The 19,183-nt window shown below is 48.1% G+C and overlaps 1 protein-coding gene across 5 annotated transcripts in view; it reads left to right on the top strand.

Moving 5' to 3' along the window:
• CASKIN1 (CASK interacting protein 1) overlaps positions 1 to 19,183 on the top strand; it is a 108,727-nt gene that overhangs the window by 60,802 nt on the left and 28,742 nt on the right. For 4 of the 5 annotated variants that reach the window (XM_081888956.1, XM_081888955.1, XM_081888958.1 and 1 more), the window contains exons 2-6: positions 8,121 to 8,172; positions 14,466 to 14,563; positions 15,578 to 15,723; positions 16,870 to 16,965; positions 18,284 to 18,414. In XM_081888956.1, coding sequence (XP_081745082.1) covers positions 8,121 to 8,172; positions 14,466 to 14,563; positions 15,578 to 15,723; positions 16,870 to 16,965; positions 18,284 to 18,414 — 523 coding nt within the window. Of the gene's footprint in view, positions 1 to 8,120; positions 8,173 to 14,465; positions 14,564 to 15,577; positions 15,724 to 16,869; positions 16,966 to 18,283; positions 18,415 to 19,183 lie in introns of those variants that run through there. The other variant, XM_081888959.1, reaches the window with a different exon arrangement.

Here is a 19,183-nt window from a genome sequence, read left to right as displayed (position 1 = left end):
TCTCGCCTCCTGGCAACCCTGCTCAGCAACCCCACTGAGTTATTTTGGTCTTTCTGCAAAGCTCCACATGTTTTCTAAATGATTCTCATGGCCACAAGGACTAGAAGGGTGCCTTTCAAAATGAAAAACGGGAATTGGATGCCAGGTACTGAGGCCGGCGCTAGGTCTGAACATTTTGCCTCCATGGCCCACCTAGTGCAGCATCCTCCCCTCTCAGAGGCCAATCAGATGCTTTTGGGAAGCCAGAAACAGGATGTGAGTTCAAGGTCCTCTCCCACTGCCTGCATCCCGCAAATGGTACCCAGAGGCATACTTCCTCCGGCAGCACAAGTGATGATGCACAGAGCTAGGAGTCTTCTACCTGTGTGGCCGCCTGCCTGTGGCTTTCTGCAAGATGAAAAATGTGCTTCAGTTTTGAAAGGTCTTGTCAGGCGCTGAATTCACAGGTCGATGTGGTTGCTTTAAATCTGTCTTTGCCTGTCGGTTTCCAGTGATTTTCAAAGCCCGTAGGTGAAATTTAACCCGCGTACTTCTTTGCTACCTTGCTGGGTGAGGGGTACAGGCAACGACCCTCCTCTAACCTTTCAGCATTTTCCTCCCTCCCTCCCTCACTGACAACAACCTCACTTAACTTGGTGTTGAGTTTAGGGTATGGATAGTGTCTGGAAATCATTCACCCTGGTGTGCCATGCAGCAAACTGCTTGATGCTGTCTCCCATTATCCTGCCAAATGAGAAGGAACACTATCCAGGGTGAGGCTTGCAGGGGAGTTGGTCACATTCTCTATAGCATATAAGTAAAATCTGGTGCTCTATAGCCGCCAACCTCAATGGCTTCGAAAGGGGTTTAGGTAAATTGGTGGACAACAAAACTATCAGTGGCTACCAGTATACCTGAAGGAGCGTCTCCATCTCCATCGTTCTGCCCAGATACTGAGGTCCAGCGCTGAGGGCCTTCTGGCGGTTCCTTTGCTGCGAGAAGCCAAGTTACAGGGAACCAGGCAGAGGGCCTTCTTGGTAGTGGCACCCTTCCTGTGGAACAATGCCCTCCCACCAGATGTCAAAGAGAAAAACAACTACCAGACTTTTAGAAGACATCTGAAGGCAGCCCTGTTTAGGGAAGCTTTTAATGTTTAATAGGTTATTGTATTTTAGTGTTCTGTTGGAAGCCGCCCAGAGTGGCTGGGTATAAATAATAAATTATTTATTATTATTATTATTATTATTATTATTATTATTATTATTATTATTACTAGTCGTGAAGGCTGTATTCTACCTCCCCAGCTAGAGGAATAATGCCTTGAATACCAGTTGCGGAGAATTACAAGTTGGGAGGCTGCTGCTGTGCTCAGGTCCTGCGTCTGGGCTTCCCAGAGGGGCATCTAGTTGGCCACTGTGAGGACAGGCCCCGCTTTCGTCTGACCCAGCAGTGCAAGGCTCTTCCTATGTTCTGATGTTCCTTCCTACCTGTCATGATAGCAGAGGTGCTTGCTGATATAAGAAGTGGCTCTGCACACACTATGGGAGTTAAGTAAAAGTACCACTCTATTCTGCCTTATGAAGAACGGTTGAGGGACTCGATGGAGGAGGAGACGGAGAGGTGACAAGTCTCTTATGACTACTCTGTTTCAGGGCTGCAATAAGTCAGCCACAGAGCAAGTGGTGAAGTTTTTGAATATGGCCATCTGTATTTGACCAGTTATAATTGCTTGATATATATGCACATGCTGTGTTTGGCATTATTATTCTGGGTTTTACAAGTTGCATCAGTGTGCATTTTTAGCAGTGTTCTTGTCAATTGTTATATGATGGTCATTAGTTGCCTCCACAGTTGGAGGCAGCGATGCTTCTGAATACCAGTTGCTGGAAACCGCAGGAAGGGAGATTTGCTCTTGTGCTCAAATCCTACTTACTTGTTTCCCATGAGCATCTGGTTGGCCCTGTGAGGTTGACCTGACAGGCCATTTGCCTGGTCCAGCAAGCTCTTCTTATGAGGCACTGCTGCCTGAAACCTTGGAGAGCTGCTGCCAGCCAGTGCAGGTGATACTGAGCTGAGTGGACCAGTGATCTGGCTCTGTGCTTCTTAAGGCCATCAACACCCCATATACTTACGTGGCTTAAATTGCAAATGATTCATTCATTGCTAAATAAAAGCAAATTGTGGAGCGCACGTCCTTCCTTGCACCCTCCCCATCCATCGCCACCCTTCAAGTCCTCTTCTCCACCCCCCCGCCTTTCCTTCTGCACTGCTCCTTAACAGGCCAGCCTCTCTCCCTGATTGTGCTTTCGCTGTCAAGAAGACCGATGGCTGTTCTCTGCTCTTAACCCCATTATCAGCACACTGCTCCTTCTCCTGGTCTCAGGGAAGTAGCAAATGGGAAATTGGATTGTGTGGGTGCTTCCTCCAAGCCTGGGGTGGGAGGAGGGGTGGGGAAGGCCCGATCCTTTCCTTCACAGGTGCCCATCCCGTTGTCTTCATGGGTCTTGCGATATAGACTGGGGTGGGGGTCCTGATTTCCCCCCTTCACTTTCTCCTTTTTGGATTGCTATGTCGGAGCACATAGGAAGTTGTCTTAAACGGTGTCAGATCCATCCAATTCATTACTGTCTGCACCAACTGGCAGCAGCTCTCCAGAAATTCAGGCAGGAATCCTTCCTGACCTTCCCCTAAAAAATAAAATCAAGTAAGAGTCTAGTCCTTATGATTCTGAACAAAAGGATGAAATAATAGCAGGCTTATATTGTATCAGACTTTTGGTCCATCTAGCTCAATACTGCCTACACTGACTGGCAGCGGCTCTCCGGGGATTGGAGTCCTTCCTGACCTTACCCAGAGATGCCACTGGGACATCTTCTCTGCCTCTGTGGCCCTTTGCTAGATGTCAGATGGCTGTTGCGGTTGCTCGAGAGTAACCAGGCAGGACTCCAAACCTGTGTTTTACAGGTTTTATTTTGGTGCAAACTATTTACAATGAAGAGCTCCAAAGCTCATGTCTGGCTCAATCGCTAGCAGAATCCGGGAGTCGTCTCTTTTTGGACCTCCCCCAACATAAGAGTTTCGTTACCCCCAACCTTCTCCTTCCCTCTTTGCGCCTTAGGCTACTGCGCAGGATGGGCGATGGCAAGGGCGTGTTTCCCTCCTGTCCGGCTTGCCCAGGAGCGGTGTTAAGGCTCCCACCAGCATCCTCTGGTCCTTGCACCTCTTCTCCACTGGAGGTGGGGCTTTCCTCCTCCCCGGAAGAGGAACTGCTTCGCAAGATTTTCGGAGGCTCCCTTTAACACAACTGCCCTTCTATTCCTCGCCTCTGAGCCAATGGCAGTTCCCTGACACTAGATACATCTCTATATACAGTGGCACCTCGTTTTACAAACTTAATCCGTTCCTGATTCCGTTCTTAAACCAAATCCGTTCTTAAACCGAGGCACCCGTTCCCTAATGAGGCCTCCTGCCGCCAGTGCCCTTCCATCATTCGGATTCCGTTTTTAGACCAAGGTAAAGTTCACAAACCGGGACACTACTTCCGGGTTTGCGGAGTTTGTAAGCCGAATAGTTCGTAAACAGGGCTGTTCGTAAACTGAGGTACCACTGTATTCCTTTCTGCATGAACACACAATCCAGATTTTTAACAGTGAGCATTAGGAAATCCATAGCAATGCTTGTGAGGATTCGGCTGCATTCTGCGCTCTAAAGCAGCCTTCCTCAACATGGCGCCTTCCAGATGTTTTGGAGTACAGTTCCCATCAGCCCCCTCCCAGCACCACCATTTATTTCTTTAACCCCCTCCAGAATTAATACTACCTGATTTTAATAAAGCCTCAAAGCAGAACATTAGAAGTATCAGTAAAAGCACAAGAAACTAAAATCAACACTAAATGATCAAAACACGTGAAAACGTCGATTGGGTGAACTTGTTATCATAACATCTGTGCTGGCTCAAGAGGCAGATGGGAATTTAGTCCAAAACATACGGGGTGTGGGCACCAGATTGGGGAAGGCTGCTGCCAAGGGGACTTTGGTTTCACGCGGAGATCTCAAGGCTCCCAGTGTCTTCTCCAAGATTGAAGCAGATTTTCATCTGTCTCCACCCCCACCCCCAAACACACAGAAACCCTCCCAAGACAAATCTGGGGTTGCCATAGCAACTTCTTTTCCCCTTGCAATGATATTTGTGGAATTTCTGATCCCGGGAACCTGCAGCTCGTTTGTCTTATCCTTCCTCTGTTGGCAGAAATGGCCATGTGTGGTTGCTTTCGCATGGGCCAAGGACCAGTTTCTGAACCAGATCTCTCTCTTCCTGCCAGCCTCCATCCATCTTCCGAATCAGCCATAGCAAGTGGCTTTGTGGGCATGCAGACCCCATCATCCTCTCCCCAGTTGAACATAAGAACATAACATCAGAGGAGCCTGCTGGATCAGGCCAGGGGCCCATCTAATCCAGCATCCTGTTGTCATAGTGGCCAACCAGATGCCCCAGAGGGGAAGTGGGATTTGAGGGCAAGAGCACAGCAACTGGTATTCAGAAGCATTGCCTCCTCCCGTAGTGAAGGCAGAGCATAGCCATCATGGCTGGGAACCACTGATAGCCCTTTCGTCCACGAATCTGTCTAATCCCCTTTTAAAACCATGCAAGTGGATGGCCCTCACTGCCTCTTGTGGCAGTGAGTTCCATAGTTTAAAAATGTGCTGTGCTAAGAAGTCCTTTCTTTTACAGATAGATGGCTGATAAAATGATGGGACTTGCCTGAGATGGCTAGGCTGATATGTTTAATTAGAGAAAAATCCTTACTAACTTTTGTTAAGGATTGAACGTTTCTTGCGGACTTTTTGCGTGAAAGAGAAAATGAACTTGTAACATCTGGGTTTGAAGATTATAGAAGATAGAACGGTTGAATCTTAAAGAATGAATATCATTTGTAGTTGCAGAGAGCTAAATAAAAGTCCTTTTATTTTACTCTAGTTTTTTCTTTCTTTTCCCCCTCTCTTACTTTCTCCTCCTCTAGATTTCTCCTTTTCTTGTATTTTCTTCCTTCTGATTTTGTTCCCTTTTAGACTAAGCAGCTGTTTTATCTCAGTATATTATAAAAAAGATGCTTTGTAGTGGGTATGTATTTCTGTATATCTTCGAATAAGGATAATAATAATAATAATAATAATTTTTTATTTATACCCCGCCCTCCCCAGCCAAGGCCGGGCTCAGAGCGGCTTACAAGCAATAATAAAAACAAGATGAATGGTTACAACTTAAAAACAAGAATAAAATACAACATTAAAATAATGGAACATTAAAATATTAAAATGTAGCCTCATCGCAGGAGGAGAAGGAAAAGAAAGGGGGGGGAGAGAGGGAGGGAGGGAATCAAATTGGCTCCAAGCCAAAGGCCAGGCGGAACAACTCTGTCTTACAGGCCCTGCGGAAAGAATCAATTATGGATCAATTATGAAAATTTAAAACAAACAAAAAATAAGTATTTTCTTTCACTCATCCTGAATCTCCCAACCATCCGATTCGCTGGATGTCAATGAGTTCTAGTGCTGTGAGAAAGAACGTTTCTCAATCCACATTTTCTGTGCAATGCCTAATTTCATAAACTCATCATGTTGCCTCCAACTCACCTTTCCTCTAAACCATGGGTAGGCAAACTAAGGCCTGGGGGCCGGATGTGACCCAATCACCTTCTCAATCCAGCCCACGGACGGTCCGTGAATCAGTGTGTTTTTACATGAGTAGAATGCGTCCTTTTATTTAAAATGCATCTCTGGGTTATTTGTGGGGCATAGGACTGTGGCAAGAGAAACTGATGGACTATGCGAAATGTGCGAAATTGACACATAAACTATGTGACAAGGATAACTGTGACTTTAAAGAAGAAAGGGAACCTTTTACGAAGTACTTAAAGAAACAAAATGAATTGGACTCCTTGGAAGGTTTTGAATAAACATCCACAAACTCTTTATTGATAATATACAGACAGATAAACTGAGGATCTCTACAATTTTATAACATGCAGAGAATAATATGTGCTGAGAAACCAGAGAGAGGATCTGAGGGAAGTCTGGGGTGGGTGAGGGGGGGTTCTTTTTTGGGGAGGAGGGGGAGGGAGAAAATGGGGGGGGATGAGGATGATGTATTTTTGATAAATTGCTATGCTGAAATTATATATATATATATATATATATATATATATATGCTTTCGTAGATTTTCACGGGTACAGGAATGCAGGTTTTGGTGTCCTCGGGTGTCTTCCCGTGTAAAAGTTGGGGTGTCTAGGCGACGTTTCGACGAGGTCTCACTCGTCATCTTCAGGCTGGTGCTTTCGGCTTCTTGTTACTGGAACAGAGCAGGATCTCAGTGTTTGAGTTCCTATAAATACTGTTGAGGGGGTGTGGTGTATAGCCTCCAATGTTCTGGGCAGAGAGGAAGTTCCCAGGCTAGTGTGCCTTTTCTTCTTTTGTTCCTTAATTACTTGAGGGATATCTTGAGTGATTTCTTGAGTGATATCCTGAGTACCACTTAGGTGGGTCATTAGGGGTGGATTAGTTGCTAAAGTCTTTGTGTCTTGACCTCTTGAACTTTGTGAAGAGTTTTTCTGAGAAGATGGCTGTACTGCACTTAGTTGTGCTCTGGCTTGGCTTCGTGTATAGGGGCGAGCTGTGGTTTTGTGGCCTGTGTCAGCCAGATCTGTGTAGGGATTGCAGGGGGGTGCAGCATCCGGAGGTGCCACCATGGTTTGGCTACTGGATGGTGTCTGTAATTTATCTGTGGAGAGGGTCTGGGTTTGGGTCTGGTGTGGTTGATTGGTGATGGCGTTCTGTGTGCCTCTGGATCTGGTGTCAGTTTTTGTGGGGAGGGCTAATTTCCAGATGTCTGGCAAGCGGGATGTGTCGTCACGCTTGTTCATGTTGTGAGGGTGTTTTTCTATCTCGATGGCTTCCATGATTATTCTCTTGTGGTGATGTTCCATGTTAAAGAGCAATTTGGAATCTGCAAAATTAATTTCGTGTCCTGTTTCTTTCATGTGTTGGAAAAGAGAGGAAGTTTTTTCTTCTTTTTTGACGGCATTCTTGTGTTCTGCGATACGTGCATTTATTCGTCTGTTTGTTTGTCCAATGTACGTGGCTGGGCAGACTTTGCAGGGTATTTCATAGACCCCTTGGTTTTCCAACTGGATTTTATCCTTGGGGTTTCTGAGGATATTGGCTATTTTTTGGTTGGTGCAAAAGGCTGTTTTGATATTGTGTTTATGGAGGATTTTGCTAATTTTATCTGTAGTGCCCTTGATATAAGGAAGGAGGGCCATGCCATTGTTTTCTTCTGTGTCTTGGTTTTTGGGGGGTGTTTCTTTTTGGATTAGCTTCGTAACCCTGTTTTGCTGGTATCCATTGGCAATTAACACATTTGAGAGATTCTGTAACTCAGTTGTCAAGTGGTCTTTGTCAGCCAGGCGTTTGGTTCTGGAGATGAGAGTCTTGGCTACGGAGTTTATTTGTGCAGGGTGGTGGGAACTTCCTCTCTGCCCAGAACATTGGAGGCTATACACCACACCCCCTCAACAGTATTTATAGGAACTCAAACACTGAGATCCTGCTCTGTTCCAGTAACAAGAAGCCGAAAGCACCAGCCTGAAGATGACGAGTGAGACCTCGTCGAAACGTCGCCTAGACACCCCAACTTTTACACGGGAAGACACCCGAGGACACCAAAACCTGCATATATATATATATATATATATGGCATAGGAATTCATTTATTTATTTTAAAAATATAATCTGCCCCCCCCCAAGGTCTGAGGGACAGTGGACTGGCCCCCTGCTGAAAAGGTTTGCTGACCCCTGCTCTAAACTTAAAAGTCCCAAACCTTTCAACCTTTCCTAACAGGCAAGTCACTCCATTCCCTGGGTGTGTCCCCAATCCTCTGCTGGGATTTGTTAAGGCGTATTGCTGCAGGGCCAATGAGGAAGGCAACCTTCTGCCTGAGCCAGAAGCAGTTTAGACCAAGTCGGAGCAATGCCACATCTAGTGCAGTATTGCCACTCTGGAGGAATCCTGCTCCTTATTCTGTTTCTTCCACACCTCTAATCCTTACCTTCTTTTTCTCATTGTTGTTTTTTTCTCCCCCAGAGCTCCTGGGATCAACCAAGAGGGTGAATGTGAATTTCCAAGACACTGATGGGTAAGTAGGTGAAATCTGTTTATCCATTAGCACCAGTGGGGTAGCGGTCCAACGTCATGGGGGTGGAGGGTTTGAAGGGCTGTCTGCAGCAGGGTCCTTGTCTCCAGCATCCAACAGGTGCCCAGTGAGCAGGAAAGGGGAGATTTTTAGCTACCGTATGATCCAAGGATTTTTTGTTGTTGTTGTTTAGTCATTTAGTCGTGTCCAACTCTTTGTGACCCCATGGACGAGAGCACGCCAGGCACTCCTGTTTTCCACTGCCTCCCACAGTTTGGTCAAACTCATGCTGGTAGCTTTGAGAACACCGTCCAACCATCTCGTCCTCTGTCATCCCCTTCTCCTTGTGCCCTCCGTCTTTCCCAACATCAGAGTCTTTTCCAGGGAGTCTTCTCTTCTCAATAGGTGGCCAGAGTACTGGAGCCACAGCTTTAGGATCTGTCCTTCCAGTGAGCATTCAGGGCTGATTTCCTTAAGAATGGATAGGTTTGAACTTCTTGCAGTCCATGGAACTTTCAAGAGTCTCGTCCAGCACCATAATTCAAAAGCATCAACATGAAAAAGGCACGGTTGAAAGAGATGGGGAAGAGAGGACTGAGAAGAGGTGTTATGTTAGGCCAGGCTTCCTCAACCTTGGCCCTCTAGATGTTTTTGGCCTACAACTCCCATGATCTCTAGCTAGCAGGACCAGTGGTCAGGGATGATGGGAATTGTAGTCTCAAAACATCTGGAGGGCCAAGGTTGAGGAAGCCTGTGTTAGGCATCTTCAGATATCTGAAGGACTGCCACGCAAACATGAAGCAAACTTGTTTTCTGTAGCTCCAGAGGATTCAAATGATAGGAAAGGAGATTCCTTGGGAAGCCCAGAGCTTTGTCCATTGGTCAAGGCTTCCTCCAATCCTGTCAGATCCTGGACACAGCAAGACAGTAGCCATTAAGAATCTTTCTGTCTCCCACAGATGGAAATAGTTAATGGTCAAGAGATCCTTTTTTGTGGGGGGGGGAGGGGAGTGGGCTGGATAGTGACTTTCCCCAGACATTTGGAACTACAACTCCCATCAGCCCCCAACATCAATACAGCTCTGCTGCCCGAGACTGATGGGTACTGTTCTAGTCCTCAAATTCGGGAGGGTAGCAGGCTGGGGAAAGTTTCTGGGGCTTGCTCCAGCTGTGCATGGGTGCAGCCAACCTCGCAGGGTTGTTGTGAGGCTAAAACAGGGAGAGGAAGAGAACTGTGCACGCCACCTTGAGCTCCTTGGAGGAAAAGCGGGATAAAGAAGTAATAATAAAATAAATAAGTGGATGGAAAGGCTTGCAGGAGGGGGGGCATGAAGAAATTTCTCTTCGTTCTTAAGACCCCCTTGCATTGCGTGCATCCGGTTTTGCAGGGGACGTCATGAAGCTCTCTTGGTGGCCTCCTCTGTACATCACAAGCACTGTGCCTGGCCTCCCCATGACTTAAGATCGTAAAAAAAAGCCTGCTGGATCAGGCCAGTGGCCCATCCTGTTCCCATAGTGGCCGACCAATGGGAAACCTGCAATTCAAGGATTCAAGCACAAGAGCCCTCTCCCCTCCTGCATTTTCCAGCAACTGGGCATTCAGAGAAGCAGAGCAGTAGCCCATCGATAGCCCTCTCCTCTCCTCTCCTCCATGGTTTTGTCCCATCCGCTTTCAAAGCCATCCAGGTTGGTGGCCTTCACTTCCTCCTATGAGACATGGATCTTGAGTCCTTATATGGTGCATTGTACTCCATTCCACTCTTCAAGAAAAGAAGTAAATGACGCAAAATGAGAGAGAGCCATTGTACAACCCTGTCTGAGTTGCGTAATTTATGCCGGGCACAGAATTCCGAGGGCGGAATTCTTAATTCCGTTCGCTGCACGTGCTTGGGGGGGGGGAGAAGCAATTCTGCTGCCTCATGAGGTGACCTCGTTTGCTTCCCATTGAAGTGTATTCCTTTTCCATTCCTTTCTTGATATAAGAAAGCTGCTTGCAGCTGCCGGGGCCCAGATAATTTCACTGTTGTGATGACTTGTAGGAGATGAGAGGAGGCAATTTTTGCTGAGATGGGAAATAGTACAATGGAGCAAACTTTCCCCTCCTTCTCTGCACTCCCCAGGTGTGATCTCTGTGAATTCAGGTTAGTGTGTCCTTCCGGAAAACCAAAGAAGATAAGGAGAGCCTGGCTTCTGGATTGGGTCAATCACCCATCTTGTCTGGCATCCTGTTCTCACAGGGGCCAGCCACCAAATGGCATCAAAACAGCAGCAAACACAAGCTCTTTGTCCAGGTTATGGGGCAAATACCAGGGGATGACTATTGGCTTTATGCTTCAGGGCACCTGACTGGTCTCTGCTGGAACCAGGATGCTCGACTAGACAGGCTTTTGTTCTAAACCTGTAGCAAACCATACATTTTAAGTACAAAATTTTCCCCCAAGAATCCTGGAAATCGTAGTGACCCCTAGCAGAGCTACACTTCCCAGTACCCTTAAACTACAGTTCCCATGATTCTTTGGGGAAAGTCACATGCCCCAGAGGATGGGTGGGATATAAAGCCTCATAAGGTTCAAGGTGGTTGTATTTGGGGAAGGTGCACTGTTAGGTATAAAGCGCTCTACAACTCGGGACCAGGATACCCAAAAGATCATGGCACCCCTTATATACCCAGTCAATCATGGCTGTTTGCAGGCTGTCTTGAAGGCACCATCTTCCCAAGGTCATCTGTTCCCTGCAATGTAGGTATTCGGCTTTTAGTGATGTGGCACCAGCCCTTTGGAATGCCCTCCCCTTAAATATTAAACAGGTGCCATCTCTGACTTCTTTTTGGTGGAATTGTTCTTAAGCCGCTTATATTGTTTAATAATCGCTTGTTTCTTTCCATCCTGGGCTCCTTTATTTATTTTATTTAGTTCAACAAAATTATGCACCACTTGATTGTTTTAAAAACAACAACCCTCAAAGCGGTTTAGAAAAAAAGATAAAACAATAACATTGCCAACGATAATTTGAGACTTTCGAAAAGTCAAAATAACAATGGACTAAAAACAAATTAAAATTTGTGGATAGGCTTGCCTAAGCAAAAAATGCTTTTAGCAGGGACTGAAAAAAGCACAGTGAAGGCGCCTGTCGGTTGTTAAGGGCTTTGAACTTGGCCCTTGGAGAGGAAGGGTGGGCTATAAATTTAATAAACAGTCGTAAATAATAAAGAGCAACTTCTGGAGGGCTCCAGGTTGGGGAAGCCTGCTTTGGCGGAAGAGAACGGCTCTGTCCTCTCCTGGGCAGGTGCCACCTCCCTTTCCAAGCAGCCCGTGCAGACGGCTTGGCAGGCGGCAGGCGGAGGAGACGGAGAAGTAAATGAGTCTTTGCTGAAAGACGAGGGGGCGGAAAGGCGGGGGGACGCTTCTTCCATTAGCTGGAGAGAGGCGCAGACTCCCACGCAAAGCTGGGCTCTTCTGGCTGCAGGCAAGGGGTGGGTGCTCAGCACACAGCCTTTTCTGGCCCTGTGCAGGCAGGGGAGAGAACAGGTCGCTTTGGTCAGTATCCTGAGCAGTCTCACAGAGACCAGAGGCCGCCCAACCAAGGAGCCACGTGTGTGTCTGAGAGAGGAAGGGAGAGAGAGAATACCTCGTTGCGTTGTATCTCAATGCGCAAGCTGAACTGGTGCCACCACTGTGGCGTTGCAGAATATTTGTTAATAGTTGCATTTCATACCCCACCTTTTCCTCCAAGGAGCTCAAGGCAGAGTATACGGTTGTTGTTTTTCCTCTCTCCTCACTTTTATTTTATTTGGTTATTTAACAAATTTGTATAACCACCTGTACCTGTAGGTCTCAGGGCGGTTCACAACATAAAAACGCAGAAAAACAAACCGAAATGGCTCAGTGGAGAGAGAGATATTTTTGCTTTTCTTGTGGAGTGATCTAAGGAAGAAAAATAACAGGAACAGCCTCCCTGCTGGAAGCATTTCAGAGGCGCCCAAGTGCGTTTCTCACGTCCTCCCCATGGCCCCCAGACGCACAAATCCCAGGGAACGCTGAAATCCAGGCTTCTGGGCAGCTTTCCTGGAAAGAGTGGGAGAGACAGATTTGCTGAGTCCCATTGCTCTCTCTCTGTGTGTATGTGTGGAATCGTTACAATGCCAAGCAGACCCCACGAACCCTGTGCTAAATTGGGGCATTCCTTAGCAGCTATAATAACTCTGCTCTGGTTTACATCTGCAGAGTTTGGGTCTGTGCTTTTATGGAAATGTTTGGAAAGCTGCGTGCGTCTTCTCCAAATATCCTGGGATCGAGATATGACTTACGTGCATACATCCAGCCCGTAATCCTCATCCGTCCAAAAAACCCACCGGTCATTTAATTCATTAATTTATTTTTCAAAGTTTTCCGTCTTCCTCTTTAGCCCCCAAAGCTTCTCGGAGCAGCTACCCGTTGCTTAAAAGCAGTAAAACAATAATAAGCTGGAAGTAGCAGCGAGAGGCAGAGTTGTATAGCAGTACCAAATCCGGTTTAATCCAGGATCTTAAAAATTAAGCTAAAAACACATAGATAATTTTTAAGTGTGTGCCGGTCAGCGGGGGAAGTATTTCACTGGTGCCAAGATAGACATCAGGGTCTTGGCAGGCCTCTCCTGCAAGGTCAGCATCTGCCTCCAGAGGCTGGGATAGCAAGGAAGGACTGGTGGTAATGATGATAATTAAATTTATTACCTGCTCTTCACCAGCAGATCCCAGGGTAGGATGCAAACAACTAACACTAAAGCTAGTTAAAAAATGATGACCTTAAAATCTGAGCGCATGCTTGGGACACCATGACACAGAAACATCAGAAACTGGTTTCTACTGAATCAGACTTCTCTTGCTTGGACTCTGAGCCTGGACCAGCCCGGGATACGATTTTGGTTGCTGCTCCCTTGAGGTTACTGCTGGCCAGTTGTCTGCTTCTTCAGGAGCCCAGGGAGAACAGGACAGCAGTATGTCCTGGGATAGCTAAGTTGGTAGATTGTGAGACTTAATCTCAGGGTCCTGGGTTTGAGCCCCACGTTGGGCAAAAGATTCCTGCATTGCAGGGGGCTGGACTAGATGACTCTTGTGGTCCCTTCCAAGTCTACCATTCTATCATTCTACCTGGGTAAAGGGTAAAGGGACCCCTGACCATTAGGTCCAGTTGCGGACGACTCTGGGGTTGCGATGCTCATCTTGCTTTATTGGCCGAGGGAGCCAGCGTACAGCTTCCAGGTCATGTGGCCAGCACATGAAGCTGCTTCTGGTGAACCAGAGCAGCGCATGGAAACACCGTTTACCTTCCCGCCGGAGTGGTACCTATTTATCTACTTGCACTTTGATGTGCTTTCGAACTGCTAGGTTGGCAGGAGCAGGGACCGAGCAACGGGAGCTCACCCCGTCGCAGGGATTCGAACTGCCGACCTTCTGATCGACAAGCCCTAGGCTCTGTGGTTTAGACCACAGCGCCACCTGCGTCCAGGGTGCATGCAACTAAAGATAAGAACATAAGAAGAGCCTGCTGGATCAGGCCAATGGCCCATCTGATCCAGCATCCTGTTCTCACAGTGGCCAGCCAGATGTCTCAGTGGCAAACCCACAGCAGGACCTGAGCACAAGAGCATTCTCTCTACCAGTGATCACCAGCGACTGGTATTCAGAAGCATTATGCCTCTGGCCATGCATGGAAGGAGAGAGAGCATAGCTGTCCTGGCTTGTTGCCATCGATAGCCCTCTCCTCCACGAATTTGTCTTGTAAACTTTTAAAGCCGTCCAATTGGTGGCCATCACTTCCTCCTGTGGCGGTGAGTTCCATGGTTTAACTAGGTACTGTGTGAAAAAGTACTTCTACAAAAATCTGCCCTGCATCTTCCAACGTTCAGCTTCATTGGATGTCCACAAGTCCTGTCACCAAAGAAGCCCTTGCCTGCTGGCAGAATATCAGTAAACAAGGGGAGTGTGGGAGCCAGGAAGGATCCTGGGGAGGTCCTTCCCTTAGAGTTGGGGTTCGCGGCAGAGAAAGCCTTGACCTGCTTTTGTGCCAGCTGTACATGGGCAGTGTGTCTCCTGCTGATCTAAGGAAAGGGGAGAGAGTTCTGGGAGCAGGTGCTCTGAGCTAGCCTGGAAATCTGAAGCAGGGCCAAATCTAGCAAGGGTCAGCTGTTTGTGGGGCGGCTGCTTTCTGCATTGGCGTGAACCGAGAGCTGGGGAATTGGGCAGGGCAAGAGGAGGAGGAGGTGGTGGGGAGTCTCTCCAGCACTTGACATCTCTGCTTTGCCCCCTTTCCTTGCAGATTCTCTGCCCTGCACCACGCGGCCCTCAATGGCAACACAGAACTCATCTCCCTGCTGCTGGAGGCTCAGGCTGCTGTGGATATCAAGGATAACAAAGGCAAGCACAGGAGAGGGACTCCTAGAAGGAATGCAGAGAGCGCCTGGGGGTGGGATTTGGGGAAAGGTGGGCGGGGCTTTGGTGTGAATGGGCGGGGCTTTGCTTTGATCATGGTGGGTTCTGGAATTGGGGAACTGAGCTGTGCTACAGCAGAGAACCAAGAGAGAGAAAGAGGCAGATCTCACAAGGTGCTGAAGGAGGTCCTATAGTCTTTTTTCATGAGCATTCCATGTATCCGATTTCTAGAGGAAAAGCTGTTAGTCTCTTGCAAAGAATACAACCTTAATAACGGGAGGTGTGGCGGGACATACGTACTTTGGCCTAAGACTTTTTGGACTGCATTCCACTTCATCAGAAGCATGAAGTATTGCATAGATCATGATTTGAGTGGTTCGAGGGATTGTAAACAGTGAGGGCAGGAGGAAAGACAAGGCAGAAAAGTAGAGATAGTGATAATGGTTATGTTACACCTCCACACAAACCAGGTATTGATACCACAGATACCCAGGCATTGGTAAGCCAGTTAACACATGTATTCAGCCTCTTGACGAATTGCAATTCAGCTGTTTTTCACTGGTGCACCCCCTCTGAAGTTCCTCTGTTCCTTAATGGTCATCTTAAGGTCAGCTTGTGGCTATTGCCAGCTTTGAGGTCAGATTTGTGCCCATCTACACTATGACCTTAATACATTTTTATTATTAAGAACCCTTCTTTGGAGGGAGGTGGAACAAGTCCAGCAAATATAATTCAACCAGTGTGTCATCAAGTTGCAAGTGTATCCCACCATGTCCTTGTGTATTAACTAAATGTGGTTTGGGCAAACCACAGTTTCCCATATTCTGCTACTGTGGTTTGTTTGAGGTGGCTGTTGGACATTCCAATGTTCTCCCTGTGCCTTGAGAAGTTTTCCCAGTTCTTTTGGATTGAGTTATGCCCCCAGAAATGAAGGGTGGTTTCAATACTAGCATTGATAATCTCTCTCTCTCACCCCACCCCCTCCTGGATGTGGTACAGGGATGCGCCCCTTGCACTACGCTGCCTGGCAGGGTAAGAAGGACCCCATGAAGCTGGTGCTGAAGGCTGGCTCTTCTGTGAATGTTCAGTCGGATGAAGGGCAGATCCCTTTGCACCTGGCAGCCCAGCACGGCCACTATGATGTGGTAAGGGGCAAAAGGGGTGGGGAAGAGGGTCCTGCCTAGGGATAGATGAATCTGCCAGTCTCAAATTCTCAGCGCTTCAATATGAAATCCTCCCGATAAACATATTTTTGCATGCATTTTTGGCTGATAGATATCTTTTGCAAGCAAATTTTCCTTTGACTGCAGTGCAGTTCTGTATCTTATTTTAAGTAAGATGACTTCTTCTTTTTTGCTTGTTTCCCCCCAATATATGCATTTGTTGGTCTGGAGAAATTCAGAGGAGAGCCAATTTCGAAGGCTGACCCTGTTTCAGTTGGCATATTGGTTCGAGAAGCGCAAATGAGGTTGTTTTTCATTGAGGTGCAAACAAAACCAATTTTCTCTTTCATCTGCGCCATGCCATGAGAGATGCATCTTGTTCCAGCTCTCTGGGGGCGGGAAGAGAATTTTACTTGCCCAATGGCATAGAGAATTTGACTTGCCTTTGACTTGCAAAGAGCCCATAGAATCCTTAAGTAAACCGTCCCTGCAGATCCTGGACAACACTGGGGTCTGGTGGGGAGTGCATGGCATTGATGGAGGTGGGGCTTACATGTGCCCTACCCCTACACCACATGTGCCCCACACCACCCAACACCACAGCCAGTGTGGTGTAGTGGTTAAGAGCAGTAGACTCGCAATCTGGTGAACCGGGTTTGTGTCTCCGCTCCTCCACATGCAGCTGCTGGGTCACACTTCTCTGAAGTCTCTCAGCCCCACTCACCTCACAGAGTGTTTGTTGTGGGGGAGGAAGGGAAAAGGAGAATGTTAGCCACTTTGAGACTCCTTCGGGTAGTGATAAAGCGGGATATCAAATCCAAATCCAAACCCCTGTTCCCTTACGCCTGCCCCTCTGCTCCCTTATGGGGCTTGGCGCATAAGTGTTTAGGTGAACGCCTGAACACACCAAATGTTATTTGCCTCTCCTATGTGGACTCTCCCTCCTGCTGGAGTGGTGTGGGAAGAAACCCCTGGGAAGCAGCTCCCCCCACCCCACCCAGGACATTCCAGCAATGCAGGCAGTGGACTGAGAGATCAAATCCTTTATCTGGTGGATTTTGGCCCATAGCTCCACTCAGCGTCTGCACTTTGTTGTGCCTGCTCTTTTTCGCTCTCTCCATCCCGCAGTCAGAGATGCTCCTCCAGCACCAGTCCAACCCCTGCATCCTGGACATTTCGGGCAAGACGCCGCTTGACCTGGCTTGCGAGTTTGGAAGGGTTGGGGTAAGTCAACCGGCTGCGGCAGCAGAAATGGGGGGCGAGCCCTTGAGGTGGGGTGGGGTGTGTAACCAAATGCTTTCCTGGGAGAAGCAGGAGGTTGACTTCATTCCCTCTTCCTGTAGGCTCAGTGGGAGAGAACACACCAGGAAGTGCCAGCTTCAACCCCCAGTGGCTTCTCCAGGTGGGGCTGGGGAAGACCGCTGCCGAAAACCTTGGAGAGCCACTGCTAGTCAGTGTAGACCCGGCTTTGCCAACTTCAGGTCTCCAGCTGATTTTGGACTACAATTCCCATCATCCCTCACCACTAGTCCTGCAAGCTAGGGATGATGGGAGTTGTAGTCCAGAAACAGCTGGAGACCCAAGGTTGGGAAACCCTGGTGTAGAGAATACTGATCTAGATGGGCTAGTGGTCTGACTTGGTATGAGGCATCTTCTTTTGTAGCCATGTAGTGCAGCCCTTGCTGAGGACTAGAACCTTGCTTTATTTTTTATGGAAAGGGCTATAGTAACAGAGCACCTGCTTTGTGTGTGCAGAAGGTCCCGGGTTCAGTCCTGGCATCTCTGGAGAGACTTGAGTGAGACTCCCTGCCTGAAATCCTGGCAAGCCATTGCTGCTGGTCCTTGCAGACAATCCTGGGCTCTGGCTTGGAATCTGGTTGGAATCAGGTGGCTTCCATTGTCCCTCGTGCTGCTTCTCCTCCAGCCACCCTCCAGCCACCTAGTTATCTCCCGCTTGGACTACTGAAATGCACTCTACGTGGGGCTACCTTTGAAGGTGACCCGGAAATTACAACTAATCCAGAATGCAGCAGCTAGACGGATGACTGGGAGTGGCCACCAAGACCATATAACACCAGTCTTGAAAGACCTACACTGGCTCCCAGTACGTTTCTGAGCACAATTCAAAGTGTTGGTTCTGACCTTTAAAGCCCTAAACAGCCTTGGCCCAGCATACCTGAAGGAGCATCTCCACCCCCATCTTTCAGCCCGGACACTGAGGTCCAGCGCCGAGGGCCTTCTGGCGGTTCTCTTGCTGCGAGAAGCCAAATTACAGGGAACCAGGCAGAGGGCCTTCTCAGTAGTGGCACCTGCCCTGTGGAACACCCTCCCACCAGATGTCAAAGAGAGAAACAACTACCAAAGTTTTAGAAGACATCTGAAGGCAGCCCTGTTTAGGGAAGCTTTTAATGTTTAATAGGTCATTGTATTTTTGTGTTCTGTTGGAAGCCGCCTAGAGTGGCTGGGGAATAAATTATTTATTTATTTATTTATTTATTTATTTATTTATCAATCATCATCATCATCTCTTTTGCCCCTCCAGGTAGTGCAGCTGCTGTTGAGCAGCAACATGTGTGCTGCCCTCCTGGAGCCCAAGCCAGGAGACATCACCGACCCCAATGGGACCAGCCCCCTGCACCTGGCGGCCAAGAACGGCCACATTGACATCATCAGGTATGCCCCCTTCTGCCTGGCGTCTGGGGAAGGGTAGAAGAAGAACGGCATTGGCACAGCGCACGAAAGATGGATATTAAACATTAAGTGTTTGTCGTGGGGAGATTTCAGCCTCTGTTTTGAAGTGCCTGCAGAACCGCCAAGGTGCCAGTCAGCTTTCAGATATTTGACAAATCTCCTGGGCGTCCAGCCAGGATCTGCTCTCCAGGCTTTTCAAGGTCTAGGTGCCTGCATCTCTGTCTTGGCATCAGCACTGGCGATCTGACTGGCCGGCCGGCTTTCCTGCAGCATAGGATTATCCCTCCCCCCTCCCCCCTCTGTTCCCGATGCATTAGTGGCTGGAATTGCAAATCCCAAGACTGCTGGGTCCACCTCTCATCTCTGGTGTGTGCCAGTGTGTTAGGAAGGGAGCCGCCCTGCGCACCCTGCTGGCACGCAACTCACTTAGCAAATTGTCTGCAGCCTCCGCTGCGCTAATCTGGGGCTTGTATCTCAGCAGGATAGCAGCTGCTAATCTTGGCCTCTGGAGGCCTCTCCCGCAGCGCTTAGGATCATTTGTGAGATTTCCGTGCTGCGTTTCCACTTGAAGGAGTCCGGGATGAGGCTCCTGAAGGGGTGCTGCAGCCTTCCTCAACTTGCTGCCTTTCCGATGTTTGGGACTACAACTCCCATCAGCCCCCAGCCAGCATGCTGATGGGACTTGTAGTCCAAAGTGGACAAGATGGGTGGGGATTTTTAACCCAAACCATCTGGAGGGTGCAAGGTTGAG

This window comes from Podarcis melisellensis, assembly GCF_964234715.1.
Source record: "Podarcis melisellensis genome assembly, chromosome: 14".
In the NCBI taxonomy this organism is placed as follows: Eukaryota; Metazoa; Chordata; class Lepidosauria; order Squamata; family Lacertidae; genus Podarcis; species Podarcis melisellensis.
This window is presented reverse-complemented; position numbering and strand designations above follow the sequence as displayed.